The sequence below is a fragment of the Melanotaenia boesemani genome, chromosome 6 (genome assembly GCF_017639745.1).
Source record: "Melanotaenia boesemani isolate fMelBoe1 chromosome 6, fMelBoe1.pri, whole genome shotgun sequence".
Lineage (NCBI taxonomy): Eukaryota > Metazoa > Chordata > Actinopteri > Atheriniformes > Melanotaeniidae > Melanotaenia > Melanotaenia boesemani.
This window is the reverse complement of record NC_055687.1, coordinates 7,919,707-7,933,160: the sequence shown is the minus strand read 5'-3', so window position 1 is coordinate 7,933,160 and position 13,454 is coordinate 7,919,707. Positions and strand designations below refer to the sequence as shown.

Below are 13,454 nucleotides of genomic sequence, written 5' to 3'. Positions count from 1 at the left end.
TGCTCGCTCTAGTATTTGTTTTAACCAGCTGAGTGTTAGAATTTGTCAGGTTAACAAAATTCTATCTGAAGATTCTGGTTCCAAATGACTGTGATATAAAGACCCTCATTAGCATAAGTAGATCCGGAATCACCGCGGTTACAGGTCATGCTCTATGTTAATGTTTCCTGGCAACCAACTCAGGCTCTGCTCAACATAAAAACTAATGATTTCCTGAGATTATGGAATTTCTTTTAATATCAGATGTATTTTGCACCTTTGCTTTCTTGCCTTAAACTTTGCGAAAACTTTCATGTTAATATGTAAAATTAAAAAGGGGTTTTAATGTTTTACAGTCTACAAAAAGAAAGTGGTGATGGAAAATACAACAATCCGTTGGCAGAGGCCATACAGGCGCCTAGGGCACCACTTCCTGCAGGGGGCGCCACTGTGCTTCATCGAGACCAAATAAAGGGTTGACCGAACATCTAATAGGACATCAAAATGTTATAAATTATGGGGCGCTTGGCTTGGAGTCTGGGTGCATTTCATTGCTGGGGTACTGCTGGCCCTGGGGTATACCCATGGTCCTACACAAGGATGCCTCCAGAGGAACTCTGAGTGTGTTTAGGTCTACCTGGCTGCCTGCTTTGTTTGTTTGTTTGCAGTATAGCAGTTGTGGTTGTGTCTGTGTGCTTGTACATGGTAGTTTACAGGTCATTGCTACACCCTCCCATGGGCATATTCATTCATTTATATTCATTGTGAAAGTGCTTTTTAGGCAAGTTTGAAACTTTAATTTGTGATATGTGTCATCTTTATTTATTCCCTAACACATGTCCTCATTATTACACATCTTTACAAATCTAACAAGTGTTTCCTTTTCTATGACTCCAAAAATATTAATGTATACGTCATGGTTGTAGAGATATACTCATTTGTCTTATAGTTAGGTGTGTCTTTGCTTTTGAGTACTACATACTAGGGTTGGGGGATGAAACTAGTAAATCTCAGTGATGAGGACATGACATTTTCAGTAGATCCATCTATGGAGCCAGCTGTGTATTCTTCAGCACACTCCAACCCACTATTTGGTAATAATGCACCTCTTAGCTGGTTGATAACCGGCAAGAAAATCCAAAATGGACAAGGAAAATCCAGCCCATTTTAACCAGAAATTATGTTATAACTACATGTTTTCAACTTGCTAAAAACCGTAGTGCTACAGTTCATGAAATGTGGATTTTATTGTTTCCTGGCTGTTTCCTGTCAAGTAGTAACTCTGTGTCTAACTATGTTTTCGTAACATGTAGACCTAACCGTGTATATTAGTTCTATCTCTATTGGCGGGTGGTGCTGTAGAAAAGGCAGGAGTTGAAATGGGAAGTATATAAATGATTTAACTGTTGACAATACACAATGTCAAGGTGTTAAACCTATCACTACATGCCTGAAGTCTTCCACAATTATTCCATTCCCCAATACAACAGCTGTGAAACACCTGAATGACTATCGAGCAGCAGCACTAACACAAAAACTTATGAAATGCTTTGAAAAAACTGGTATTGTCTCATATTAAATCCATCATTCCACCTGATCTGGCTAAACATCAGTTGGCCTATCAGGCAAAGTGCTCCACAGAGGATACAACAACAACTACACTCTGCACTGCCTTGACACATTTTGAGAAACCCAACAGTTATGTTATGATGTTATTTGTTAACTTTAGCTCAGAAATTTAGGGTGCATTCACACCAGGATAATGCCGAGACTCGATTCGATTGGGTGGGGAATTCTTAAAATATTTGCACCTTCATTAGTTTGGTTTGCATTAACATTGTACTTTATTCAAGCGAACCAAACCACAACAACAACGTCATGCAGATACAACAGCTGCTCGTCAGAGGGAGGAATCACTCTGTCTGTGCACTGGACCAGAGTTCACTTGCGGGCAAACCGAGACCCCTGGGTTTCAAGCAGACCAGAACTCCCTCCACACCAGAGTCCGAATGTGCATTCACACTGCTTGAAATGGACTGGACTATCCATGGAAGTGGACCAGGGTTTGCTAAAAATGAACCATTTAGTGCCAGTGTGAATGAGCTCTAATGCTATCATACCACAACTAAGTTTTTGTGAGTAGTGTAGTTAGCTAGTTGGCTATTTGACTAATCAATTATTTATTTTTACTGTACTTCTTAAAACAGCTAGGTAGTTTAATTATAATAATACATCACATTTCAGACGTTCCTCAAATGCTTTAAGCATAACCTAAATAATTTGTAATGGTGCAGCAAAGATAAAACACTCATAAATTAAAGAGACACTTAAATTCTTAAAACAGCTCAGGGGTTCATTTCTTTGATTATATTCATGTTTGTATTTTCTGTAAATTATCAGGTTTTTAGTTGATAAAAGCAATAATACACATTACATTTAACTACATGTAGCTAAAATGGAGAAATATGTGAAATAAAAATTAGAGGGGGGAGTTTAAATCATTTTTTTCCCGATGAAGAGATTAACATCACTCATTTTTGTGGCTGTCGATTAAAACTTAAACTTACTGCGTTGTAGGTTGACGTTGTTGGTTTATCTTCCATGTTTCCTAAAACGATTTTCCTCTCTTGTCAATTTAATCTTAAGTTTGCTCGCTCTAGTATTTGTTTTAACCAGCTGAGTGTTAGAATTTGTCAGGTTAACAAAATTCTATCTGAAGATTCTGGTTCCAAATGACTGTGATATAAAGACCCTCATTAGCATAAGTAGATCCGGAATCACCGCGGTTACAGGTCATGCTCTATGTTAATGTTTCCTGGCAACCAACTCAGGCTCTGCTCAACATAAAAACTAATGATTTCCTGAGATTATGGAATTTCTTTTAATATCAGATGTATTTTGTACCTTTGCTTTCTTGCCTTAAACTTTGCGAAAACTTTCATGTTAATATGTAAAATTAAAAAGGGGTTTTAATGTTTTACAGTCTACAAAAAGAAAGTGGTGATGGAAAATACAACAATCCGTTGGCAGAGGCCATACAGGCGCCTAGGGCACCACTTCCTGCAGGGGGCGCCACTGTGCATCATCGAGACCAAATAAAGGGTTGAACCGAACATCTAATAGGACATCAAAATGTTATAAATTATGGGGCGCTTGGCTTGGAGTCTGGGTGCATTTCATTGCTGGGGTACTGCTGGCCCTGGGGTATACCCATGGTCCTACACAAGGATGCCTCCAGAGGAACTCTGAGTGTGTTTAGGTCTACCTGGCTGCCTGCTTTGTTTGTTTGTTTGCAGTATAGCAGTTGTGGTTGTGTCTGTGTGCTTGTACATGGTAGTTTACAGGTCATTGCTACACCCTCCCATGGGCATATTCATTCATTTATATTCATTGTGAAAGTGCTTTTTAGGCAAGTTTGAAACTTTAATTTGTGATATGTGTCATCTTTATTTATTCCCTAACACATGTCCTCATTATTACACATCTTTACAAATCTAACAAGTGTTTCCTTTTCTATGACTCCAAAAATATTAATGTATACCTCGTGGTTGTAGAGATATACTCATTTGTCTTATAGTTAGGTGTGTCTTTGCTTTTGAGTACTACATACTAGGGTTGGGGGATGAAACTAGTAAATCTCAGTGATGAGGACATGACATTTTCAGTAGATCCATCTATGGAGCCAGCTGTGTATTCTTCAGCACACTCCAACCCACTATTTGGTAATAATGCACCTCTTAGCTGGTTGATAACCGGCAAGAAAATCCAAAATGGACAAGGAAAATCCAGCCCATTTTAACCAGAAATGATGTTATAACTACATGTTTTCAACTTGCTAAAAACCGTAGTGCTACAGTTCATGAAATGTGATTTTATGTTTCCTGGCTGTTTCCTGTCAAGTAGTAACTCTGTGTCTAACTATGTTTTCGTAACATGTAGACCTAACCGTGTATATTAGTTCTATCTCTATTGGCGGGTGGTGCTGTAGAAAAGGCAGGAGTTGAAATGGGAAGTATATAAATGCTTTAACTGTTGACAATACACAATGTCAAGGTGTTAAACCTATCACTACATGCCTGAAGTCTTCCACAATTATTCCATTCCCCAATACAACAGCTGTGAAACACCTGAATGACTATCGAGCAGCAGCACTAACACAAAAACTTATGAAATGCTTTGAAAAAACTGGTATTGTCTCATATTAAATCCATCATTCCACCTGATCTGGCTAAACATCAGTTGGCCTATCAGGCAAAGTGCTCCACAGAGGATACAACAACAACTACACTCTGCGCTGCCTTGACACATTTTGAAAAACCCAACAGTTATGTTATGATGTTATTTGTTAACTTTAGCTCAGAAATTTAGGGTGCATTCACACCAGGATAATGCCGAGACTCGATTCGATTGGGTGGGGAATTCTTAAAATCTTTGCACCTTCATTAGTTTGGTTTGCATTAACATTGTACTTTATTAAAGCGAACCAAACCACAACAACAACGTCATGCAGATACAACAGCTGCTCGTCAGAGGGAGGAATCACTCTGTCTGTGCACTGGACCAGAGTTCACTTGCGAGCAAACCGAGACCCCTGGGTTTCAAGCAGACCAGAACTCCCTCCACACCAGAGTCCGAATGTGCATTCACACTGCTTGAAATGGACTGGACTATCCATGGAAGTGGACCAGGGTTTGCTAAAAATGAACCATTTAGTGCCAGTGTGAATGAGCTCTAATGCTATCATACCACAACTAAGTTTTTGTGAGTAGTGTAGTTAGCTAGTTGGCTATTTGACTAATCAATTATTTATTTTTACTGTACTTCTTAAAACAGCTAGGTAGTTTAATTATAATAATACATCACATTTCAGACGTTCCTCAAATGCTTTAAGCATAACCAAATAATTTGTAATGGTGCAGCAAAGATAAAACACTCATAAATTAAAGAGACACTTAAATTCTTAAAACAGCTCAGGAGTTCATTTCTTTGATTATATTCATGTTTGTATTTTCTGTAAATTCTCAGGTTTTTAGTTGATAAAAGCAATAATACACATTACATTTAACTACATGTAGCTAAAATGGAGAAATATGTGAAATAAAAATTAGAGGGGGGAGTTTAAATCGTTTTTTTTCCCGATGAAGAGATTAACATCACTCATTTTTGTGGCTGTCGATTAAAACTTAAACTTACTGCGTTGTAGGTTGACGTTGTTGGTTTATCTTCCATGTTTCCTAAAACGATTTTCCCCTCTTGTCAATTTAATCTTGAAGTTTGCTCGCTCTAGTATTTGTTTTAACCAGCTGAGTGTTAGAATTTGTCAGGTTAACAAAATTCTATCTGAAGATTCTGGTTCCAAATGACTGTGATATAAAGACCCTCATTAGCATAAGTAGATCCGGAATCACCGCGGTTACAGGTCATGCTCTATGTTAATGTTTCCTGGCAACCAACTCAGGCTCTGCTCAACATAAAAACTAATGATTTCCTGAGATTATGGAATTTCTTTTAATATCAGATGTATTTTGTACCTTTGCTTTCTTGCCTTAAAATTTGCGAAAACTTTCATGTTAATATGTAAAATTAAAAAGGGGTTTTAATGTTTTACAGTCTACAAAAAGAAAGTGGTGATGGAAAATACAACAATCCGTTGGCAGAGGCCATACAGGCGCCTAGGGCACCACTTCCTGCAGGGGGCGCCACTGTGCATCATCGAGACCAAATAAAGGGTTGAACCGAACATCTAATAGGACATCAAAATGTTATAAATTATGGGGCGCTTGGCTTGGAGTCTGGGTGCATTTCATTGCTGGGGTACTGCTGGCCCTGGGGTATACCCATGGTCCAACACAAGGATGCCTCCAGAGGAACTCTGAGTGTACTTAGGTCTACTTGCCTGCCTGCTTTGTGTGTTTGTTTGCAGTATAGCAGTTGTGGTTGTGTCTGTGTGCTTGTACATGGTAGTTTACAGGTCATTGCCACACCCTCCCATGGGCATATTCATTCATTTATATTCATTGTGAAAGTGCTTTTTAGACAAGTTTTAAACTTTAATTTGTGATATGTGTCATCTTTATTTATTCACTAACACATGTCCTGATTATTACACATCTTTACAAATCTCATAAGTGTTTCCTTTTCTATGACTCCAAAAATATTAATGTATACCTCGTGGTTGTAGAGATATACTCATTTGTCTTATAGTTAGGTGTGTCTTTGCTTTTGAGTACTACATACTAGGGTTGGGGGATGAAACTAGTAAATCTCAGTGATGAGGACATGACATTTTCAGTAGATCCATCTATGGAGCCAGCTGTGTATTCTTCAGCACACTCCAACCCACTATTTGGTAATAATGCACCTCTTAGCTGGTTGATAACCGGCAAGAAAATCCAAAATGGACAAGGAAAATCCAGCCCATTTTAACCAGAAATGATGTTATAACTACATGTTTTCAACTTGCTAAAAACCGTAGTGCTACAGTTCATGAAATGTGATTTTATGTTTCCTGGCTGTTTCCTGTCAAGTAGTAACTCTGTGTCTAACTATGTTTTCGTAACATGTAGACCTAACCGTGTATATTAGTTCTATCTCTATTGGCGGGTGGTGCTGTAGAAAAGGCAGGAGTTGAAATGGGAAGTATATAAATGCTTTAACTGTTGACAATACACAATGTCAAGGTGTTAAACCTATCACTACATGCCTGAAGTCTTCCACAATTATTCCATTCCCCAATACAACAGCTGTGAAACACCTGAATGACTATCGAGCAGCAGCACTAACACAAAAACTTATGAAATGCTTTGAAAAAACTGGTATTGTCTCATATTAAATCCATCATTCCACCTGATCTGGCTAAACATCAGTTGGCCTATCAGGCAAAGTGCTCCACAGAGGATACAACAACAACTACACTCTGCACTGCCTTGACACATTTTGAGAAACCCAACAGTTATGTTATGATGTTATTTGTTAACTTTAGCTCAGAAATTTAGGGTGCATTCACACCAGGATAATGCCGAGACTCGATTCGATTGGGTGGGGAATTCTTAAAATATTTGCACCTTCATTAGTTTGGTTTGCATTAACATTGTACTTTATTAAAGCAAACCAAACCACAACAACAACGTCATGCAGATACAACAGCTGCTCGTCAGAGGGAGGAATCACTCTGTCTGTGCACTGGACCAGAGTTCACTTGCGAGCAAACCGAGACCCCTGGGTTTCAAGCAGACCAGAACTCCCTCCACACCAGAGTCCGAATGTGCATTCACACTGCTTGAAATGGACTGGACTATCCATGGAAGTGGACCAGGGTTTGCTAAAAATGAACCATTTAGTGCCAGTGTGAATGAGCTCTAATGCTATCATACCACAACTAAGTTTTTGTGAGTAGTGTAGTTAGCTAGTTGGCTATTTGACTAATCAATTATTTATTTTTACTGTACTTCTTAAAACAGCTAGGTAGTTTAATTATAATAATACATCACATTTCAGACGTTCCTCAAATGCTTTAAGCATAACCAAATAATTTGTAATGGTGCAGCAAAGATAAAACACTCATAAATTAAAGAGACACTTAAATTCTTAAAACAGCTCAGGAGTTCATTTCTTTGATTATATTCATGTTTGTATTTTCTGTAAATTCTCAGGTTTTTAGTTGATAAAAGCAATAATACACATTACATTTAACTACATGTAGCTAAATGGAGAAATATGTGAAATAAAAATTAGAGGGGGGAGTTTAAATCGTTTTTTTTTCCCGATGAAGAGATTAACATCACTCATTTTTGTGGCTGTCGATTAAAACTTAAACTTACTGCGTTGTAGGTTGACGTTGTTGGTTTATCTTCCATGTTTCCTAAAACGATTTTCCCCTCTTGTCAATTTAATCTTGAAGTTTGCTCGCTCTAGTATTTGTTTTAACCAGCTGAGTGTTAGAATTTGTCAGGTTAACAAAATTCTATCTGAAGATTCTGGTTCCAAATGACTGTGATATAAAGACCCTCATTAGCATAAGTAGATCCGGAATCACCGCGGTTACAGGTCATGCTCTATGTTAATGTTTCCTGGCAACCAACTCAGGCTCTGCTCAACATAAAAACTAATGATTTCCTGAGATTATGGAATTTCTTTTAATATCAGATGTATTTTGCACCTTTGCTTTCCTGCCTTAAACTTTGCGAAAACTTTCATGTTAATATGTAAAATTAAAAAGGGGTTTTAATGTTTTACAGTCTACAAAAAGAAAGTGGTGATGGAAAATACAACAATCCGTTGGCAGAGGCCATACAGGCGCCTAGGGTACCACTTCCTGCAGGGGGCGCCACTGTGCTTCATCGAGACCAAATAAAGGGTTGAACCGAACATCTAATAGGACATCAAAATGTTATAAATTATGGGGCGCTTGGCTTGGAGTCTGGGTGTGTTTCATTGCTGGCGTACTGCTGGCCCTGCGGTGTACCCATGGTCCTACACAAGGATGCCTCCAGAGGAACTCTGAGTGTGTTTAGGTCTACTTGCCTGCCTGCTTTGTGTGTTTGTTTGCAGTATAGCAGTTGTGGTTGTGTCTGTGTGCTTGTACATGGTAGTTTACAGGTCATTGCTACACCCTCCCATGGGCATATTCATTCATTTATATTCATTGTGAAAGTGCTTTTTAGACAAGTTTGAAACTTTAATTTGTGATATGTGTCATCTTTATTTATTCACTAACACATGTCGTGATTATTACACATCTTTACAAATCTCACAAGTGTTTCCTTTTCTATGACTCCAAAAATATTAATGTATACCTCGTGGTTGCAGAGATATACTCATTTGTCTTATAGTTAGGTGTGTCTTTGCTTTTGAGTACTACATACTAGGGTTGGGGGATGAAACTAGTAAATCTCAGTGATGAGGACATGACATTTTCAGTAGATCCATCTACGGAGCCAGCTGTGTGTTCTTCAGCACACTCCAACCCACTATTTGGTAATAATGCACCTCTTAGCTGGTTGATAACTGGCAAGAAAATCCAAAATGGACAAGGAAAATCCAGCCCATTTTAACCAGAAATGACGTTATAACTACATGTTTTCAACTTGCTAAAAACCGTAGTGCTACAGTTCATGAAATGTGGTTTTATGTTTCCTGGCTGTTTCCTGTCAAGTAGTAACTCTGTGTCTAACTATGTTTTCGTAACATGTAGACCTAACCATGTATATTAGTTCTATCTCTATTGGCGGTTGGTGCTGTAGAAAAGGCAGGAGTTGAAATGGGAAGTAGATAAATGCTTTAACTGTTGACAATAAACAATGTCAAAGTAAAGGTAAAGAAGAGGAAACCTGAGTATGTATATGTATTGCAGCATGTCAGTGTCCTCCATGTGGAAATGTTGAAGGTGCTTTGTTATTACTCTCTATAAAATGGTGGTAAAAATATACATTTCTTGCTGAAACAAAAACTATGCTACAAGTTAGATTTATTTAGGTTTGAAAATCCATTTTAGACTCCAGCAAAACAATAAATATACAGCTTTCACTTATAAAATATGACCTATTTTTGATGTTCAGATCTAAATTCCACTTCCAGTTTTGGTTGAGAGAAACTTCTTTAGCTTATGGACGTAAAGAAGAAGATGGTGACGAATCTAAAAAAAAAAAAAAAAAAAAATCATTTACACCTGTTTAATGCATCTTTAATGAGGATATATAATACGGGTGAATTAATAAAATAAAATAAAATAAAACATTATTATTGGAGATATCATGTAACAAAAAAGTCTACTGAAGTCACTATTCATCTTAGTTTTAATCTACATGTCAAACATGATATCTTTACATTTGAAGAAATAAAAATGGTTATTTTTTTCTCACTTTTACACTGAAGACACAAATGATAAAATATATAAGTGAAATTTTTGCAGTGATTGCATACTGAGCTCTTCTAGGGGGCTGAAAACATGTCAAATGCTACACATGTTTAAAGAAACATTTTATATTTCAGGTGGTTCAAAACTCGAGTATCAAACATGATATATTTGGCATTGCAGGGTTAAAAGCTGGCTAATTATAATTACAGAACAACATGCAAACAAAGAAATAAACGCTGTGTTGCAGCTTTCTGGGAGTTGTTTGTACGGGTTCAAGAATCACCTAAAAGAGAGAAAATTCATCAGTTTATTCAGAAAATTATGCGTATGTGTGTGAGAGATTATTTTGGTGATCATACCTTTTCTTTTGTTTTGCGTCTCCTTCTCTGGAAGCTTCCTCCAGGTCAGTCTGAAGTCAGTCACACCCTGCTTAGCAAGCATTGCACGAAACTGAAAAAAAGGAAAGATGGTGGTCAAAAATGGTTTATCTTTTATTATTAGTTGTACTGTTTTACACTGTCTCGTGTGTGTGCACACAAACATAACAATGATGATGACCTTAAACCATTACAACTAAATCTTTGGTCAAACCTATCTGCTTGTCACATTAGCTGTGACTGTTAACCCCAAGAGCATAAAATTAGTCATTAAACATGTTTTTCATTACCTGCTGTTTATAAGAAAGTCTTAACTGATATGATGCAAATATGTAATTAAATATTTGTTAGTATTTAGACCAACTAAAAATGGCTGCTAAGTTAAAAAGCTGGAAATGTGTTGGATGTGAATCACATTTATTGTCGTCATGTTGTTGATTGAATGTGACCCAGAGAAAACAATTGCTGTATCTGAGTGTTCATCCCATTTCCTCACACCATCACATCATCACGGCCCCTGTAGCTTGTATTTCAGGAACTGAACAAACAACCCATCTGGTCATTTTGTTAGGAGGTATAGAAATATGTAAAATCACATCCTCCCTATTATGAGAAATTACACAGAATTGGATCCCCTGCAACATAGTGTAAGAAAAGACCCCTCCAACCATACCCGCTGCACCAGGATGTCACTAGCTACTGGATCCTCCATGTTCACTGTGGTCTGGATCTGAAGCTTCACCATAGTTTGCTTTGACTGCAGGACTGCAAAGCAATATTTATATATATATAAAACAATCATAAATTAACATTTTAGGCTTAAATATAACAATTTAAAAATTATAAATATATATAAAAATATAAGAATTTGCAGATGTTGAATTTCTCATCCTATTCAATGCAGATTCATCAAATCTGATGAATCTGATAAAACTGGTTGGAAGATTTTGGCATCTAATGAACACAAAGTGATTTAAACCAAGTTCATGTCTGAGTGTGTATAAACTGTATAACTCCAGACATTGTGCTGCAGGCTTTGTCACCATATAAATGTGTCAACATATAGATTTTTCTAAAGTTTTGAAAAAGCTGACTTTCTAATGAGGTCTTAAAGAATGTAAAACTGGCATGTTGTGTTAATTTTTGGATTTTTGTTTTTAACCAATTATGTCAGGATCCGGCCACCTGGAGATTGAAGTTGTTTGTACAACCTGCACATAAACCTTCAGGATCCTGTTTTATACATATACTATAAGTTTAGCCTCTATAATCCTGTTTGTCTGTATTACTACTTGACATAAAAAAAGTAGAACATCAGGGTCTAAAATCTTGTTTGCCTTGATCCCTGGCAAATTCGGTTTATCATTTTCTGTTTTGACCAAGTTTTTAACCAAACTAAACCGAAACTTGTAGAATAAAGAAACAGGCACAGATAACAGGAGAACAATTCTCACAAGTTGCTGCTCCATCCCGAGTGATGTACCTTTAATTTAAGCTTCTGTAGCCACAGATCTAAGAAGATTGTAGATTCATATATGACATTCAAGAAACATTTTTTTTCTGTTTAAAAAGTAGATAATAAATGATTATAAACCCCTGGGTGGATAATGACAATAAATTACAAATTCATTTTTTTCTTTTTAAATTAGCTTTTGTTTTCCTCCTTTGAAGTGAAAAATTTTATTAGGTTTCAAACACATCATGCAAATCTACTGTTGCTTAACCAACCAAGACTTTACTTAAATTAGGTCATCTTGTTAATCTAATGTTTCAAACACTTTACTTTTCTTTTACTTTAGTTATAGGTCAGTTAACTGAAAAAAAATCAGTCATAGTCTAAACTATGTATCGAGGGTCCATCATAGAAATGACTGTTTGACGCAATGACAGAAAGAGGAAATGAACTGAACGGAAGAAGGTTTTCTGCTTTACTTCTTCATTCACATGATGGCTGCGAGTCCTGTTGTTCTCCTGGTTGCCTTTCTGCTGAATCCACTTCAAGCACAAGGTAAAAACTTACATTTTTCTGCCAGAATTAGTTTTGTTGTTCCTCTGTTTCAGGAACAATAGGGTCCTTCCATACTTCTTATGGCTCGGACCCTAATAAAAAGAATAAAGATAAAGCAGTTTACTGGAAATTTTGTGAAAAGCAAACTGCCCCCCACATTTTCCCTTCAGAAGGTTTGATCCAGTTGTAAATTATTAGACTTATGCTGAAGCCAGCACATTAAAATACACTGTGCCTGTTCACTAATGCAGAACAGAATGTTTGAAATGAAGGTCGACGTTTTTGGACCATTAGTATTCAGAACAAAGAAATTCTGTTGATTAATTTTCTAAGTGGATGTTTTATGAGCAACATATACATTAATATTTTACATCTATGTGAATTTACAGTGGATTAGCAAAAGTATTTATTTCTGTAATTTTTGTAATTGTAACATATAGTTGTTTTTTGTAACAGTGAAATACAAATTAATGTAATTATTGTTAATTTTTCCATTTAACACATAATAATATATACAGTATGTGGGGTGAAACTGTTTTCTAACAAACAGAACACACCCTATTTTTATCACTGACGTCTTGAGTGTTGCTGGATGATTGATGGTGGCAGAAACATAAAAAAACAACAACAACAAGAAACAACAAAAAAAACAACAACAAAAAACAAGAAAACAATCTAGTCTATGACAACAAAGTCATCAAAATACTGGTTTAAACCAGGAGTAATGTTATTGCATGAAGTTCTTTAATAATAAAAATGTGTTTCCTGGTTTAAACCATGACTGTGTTTGAGTATGCAGAGTCTGCATGTTGTCCCCATGAGTTTACAGCCCAAAATCATCCTCGTTCTGTTAACTGCTGATTGTAGATTTTCCCTTGAAGTATGCAAAGAGTAAACTGTTGTTTGTCCCATTTGCCTCTTTACTGGACTGGTCTCCTGTCCAGGATGTACTCCGGTAACCTAAATAAGTGGCTCTATCTAATAAATGTGAGGATAACGACCTCTTGTGATTGTCATATATAGTAAACATAAATATGTTCCAACTCAGTCTTGGAGCAAAATGCAGCAGATTTACAATAAAGACTAAAAAATGTACAGTTAGTATGTTCATGTCCCACGTCTTTGGTCTTTCCCTGAAAGGTTGGAGCTTAAAGAAAAAAACGTCCATTAACTCAAGCTAACTTACATGCAAACTGGTTTTGGTTCAATGAACTGCTTCCTCTCACAAATTTAG

The 13,454-nt window shown here is 36.7% G+C and overlaps 1 protein-coding gene and 1 long non-coding RNA gene across 2 annotated transcripts in view; both read right to left on the bottom strand.

Annotated features, from left to right (window-relative positions):
* Window positions 1–9,952: 9,952 nt before the first annotated feature.
* Window positions 9,953–10,932, bottom strand: LOC121641768. Its single transcript, XR_006010797.1, has 3 exons — window positions 10,886–10,932; window positions 10,195–10,285; window positions 9,953–10,118 (listed from the first exon to the last, which is right to left on the bottom strand). It is a non-coding gene; the product is annotated as an uncharacterized LOC121641768 (long non-coding RNA).
* A 1,116-nt stretch (window positions 10,933–12,048) lies between these two features.
* LOC121641357 (neurocan core protein-like) overlaps window positions 12,049–13,454 on the bottom strand; it is a 4,793-nt gene continuing 3,387 nt past the window's right edge. The window contains exon 5 of the mRNA XM_041987447.1: window positions 12,049–12,207. Within this exon, the coding sequence (XP_041843381.1) occupies window positions 12,049–12,207 (159 nt within the window). The remainder of the gene's footprint in view (window positions 12,208–13,454) is intronic.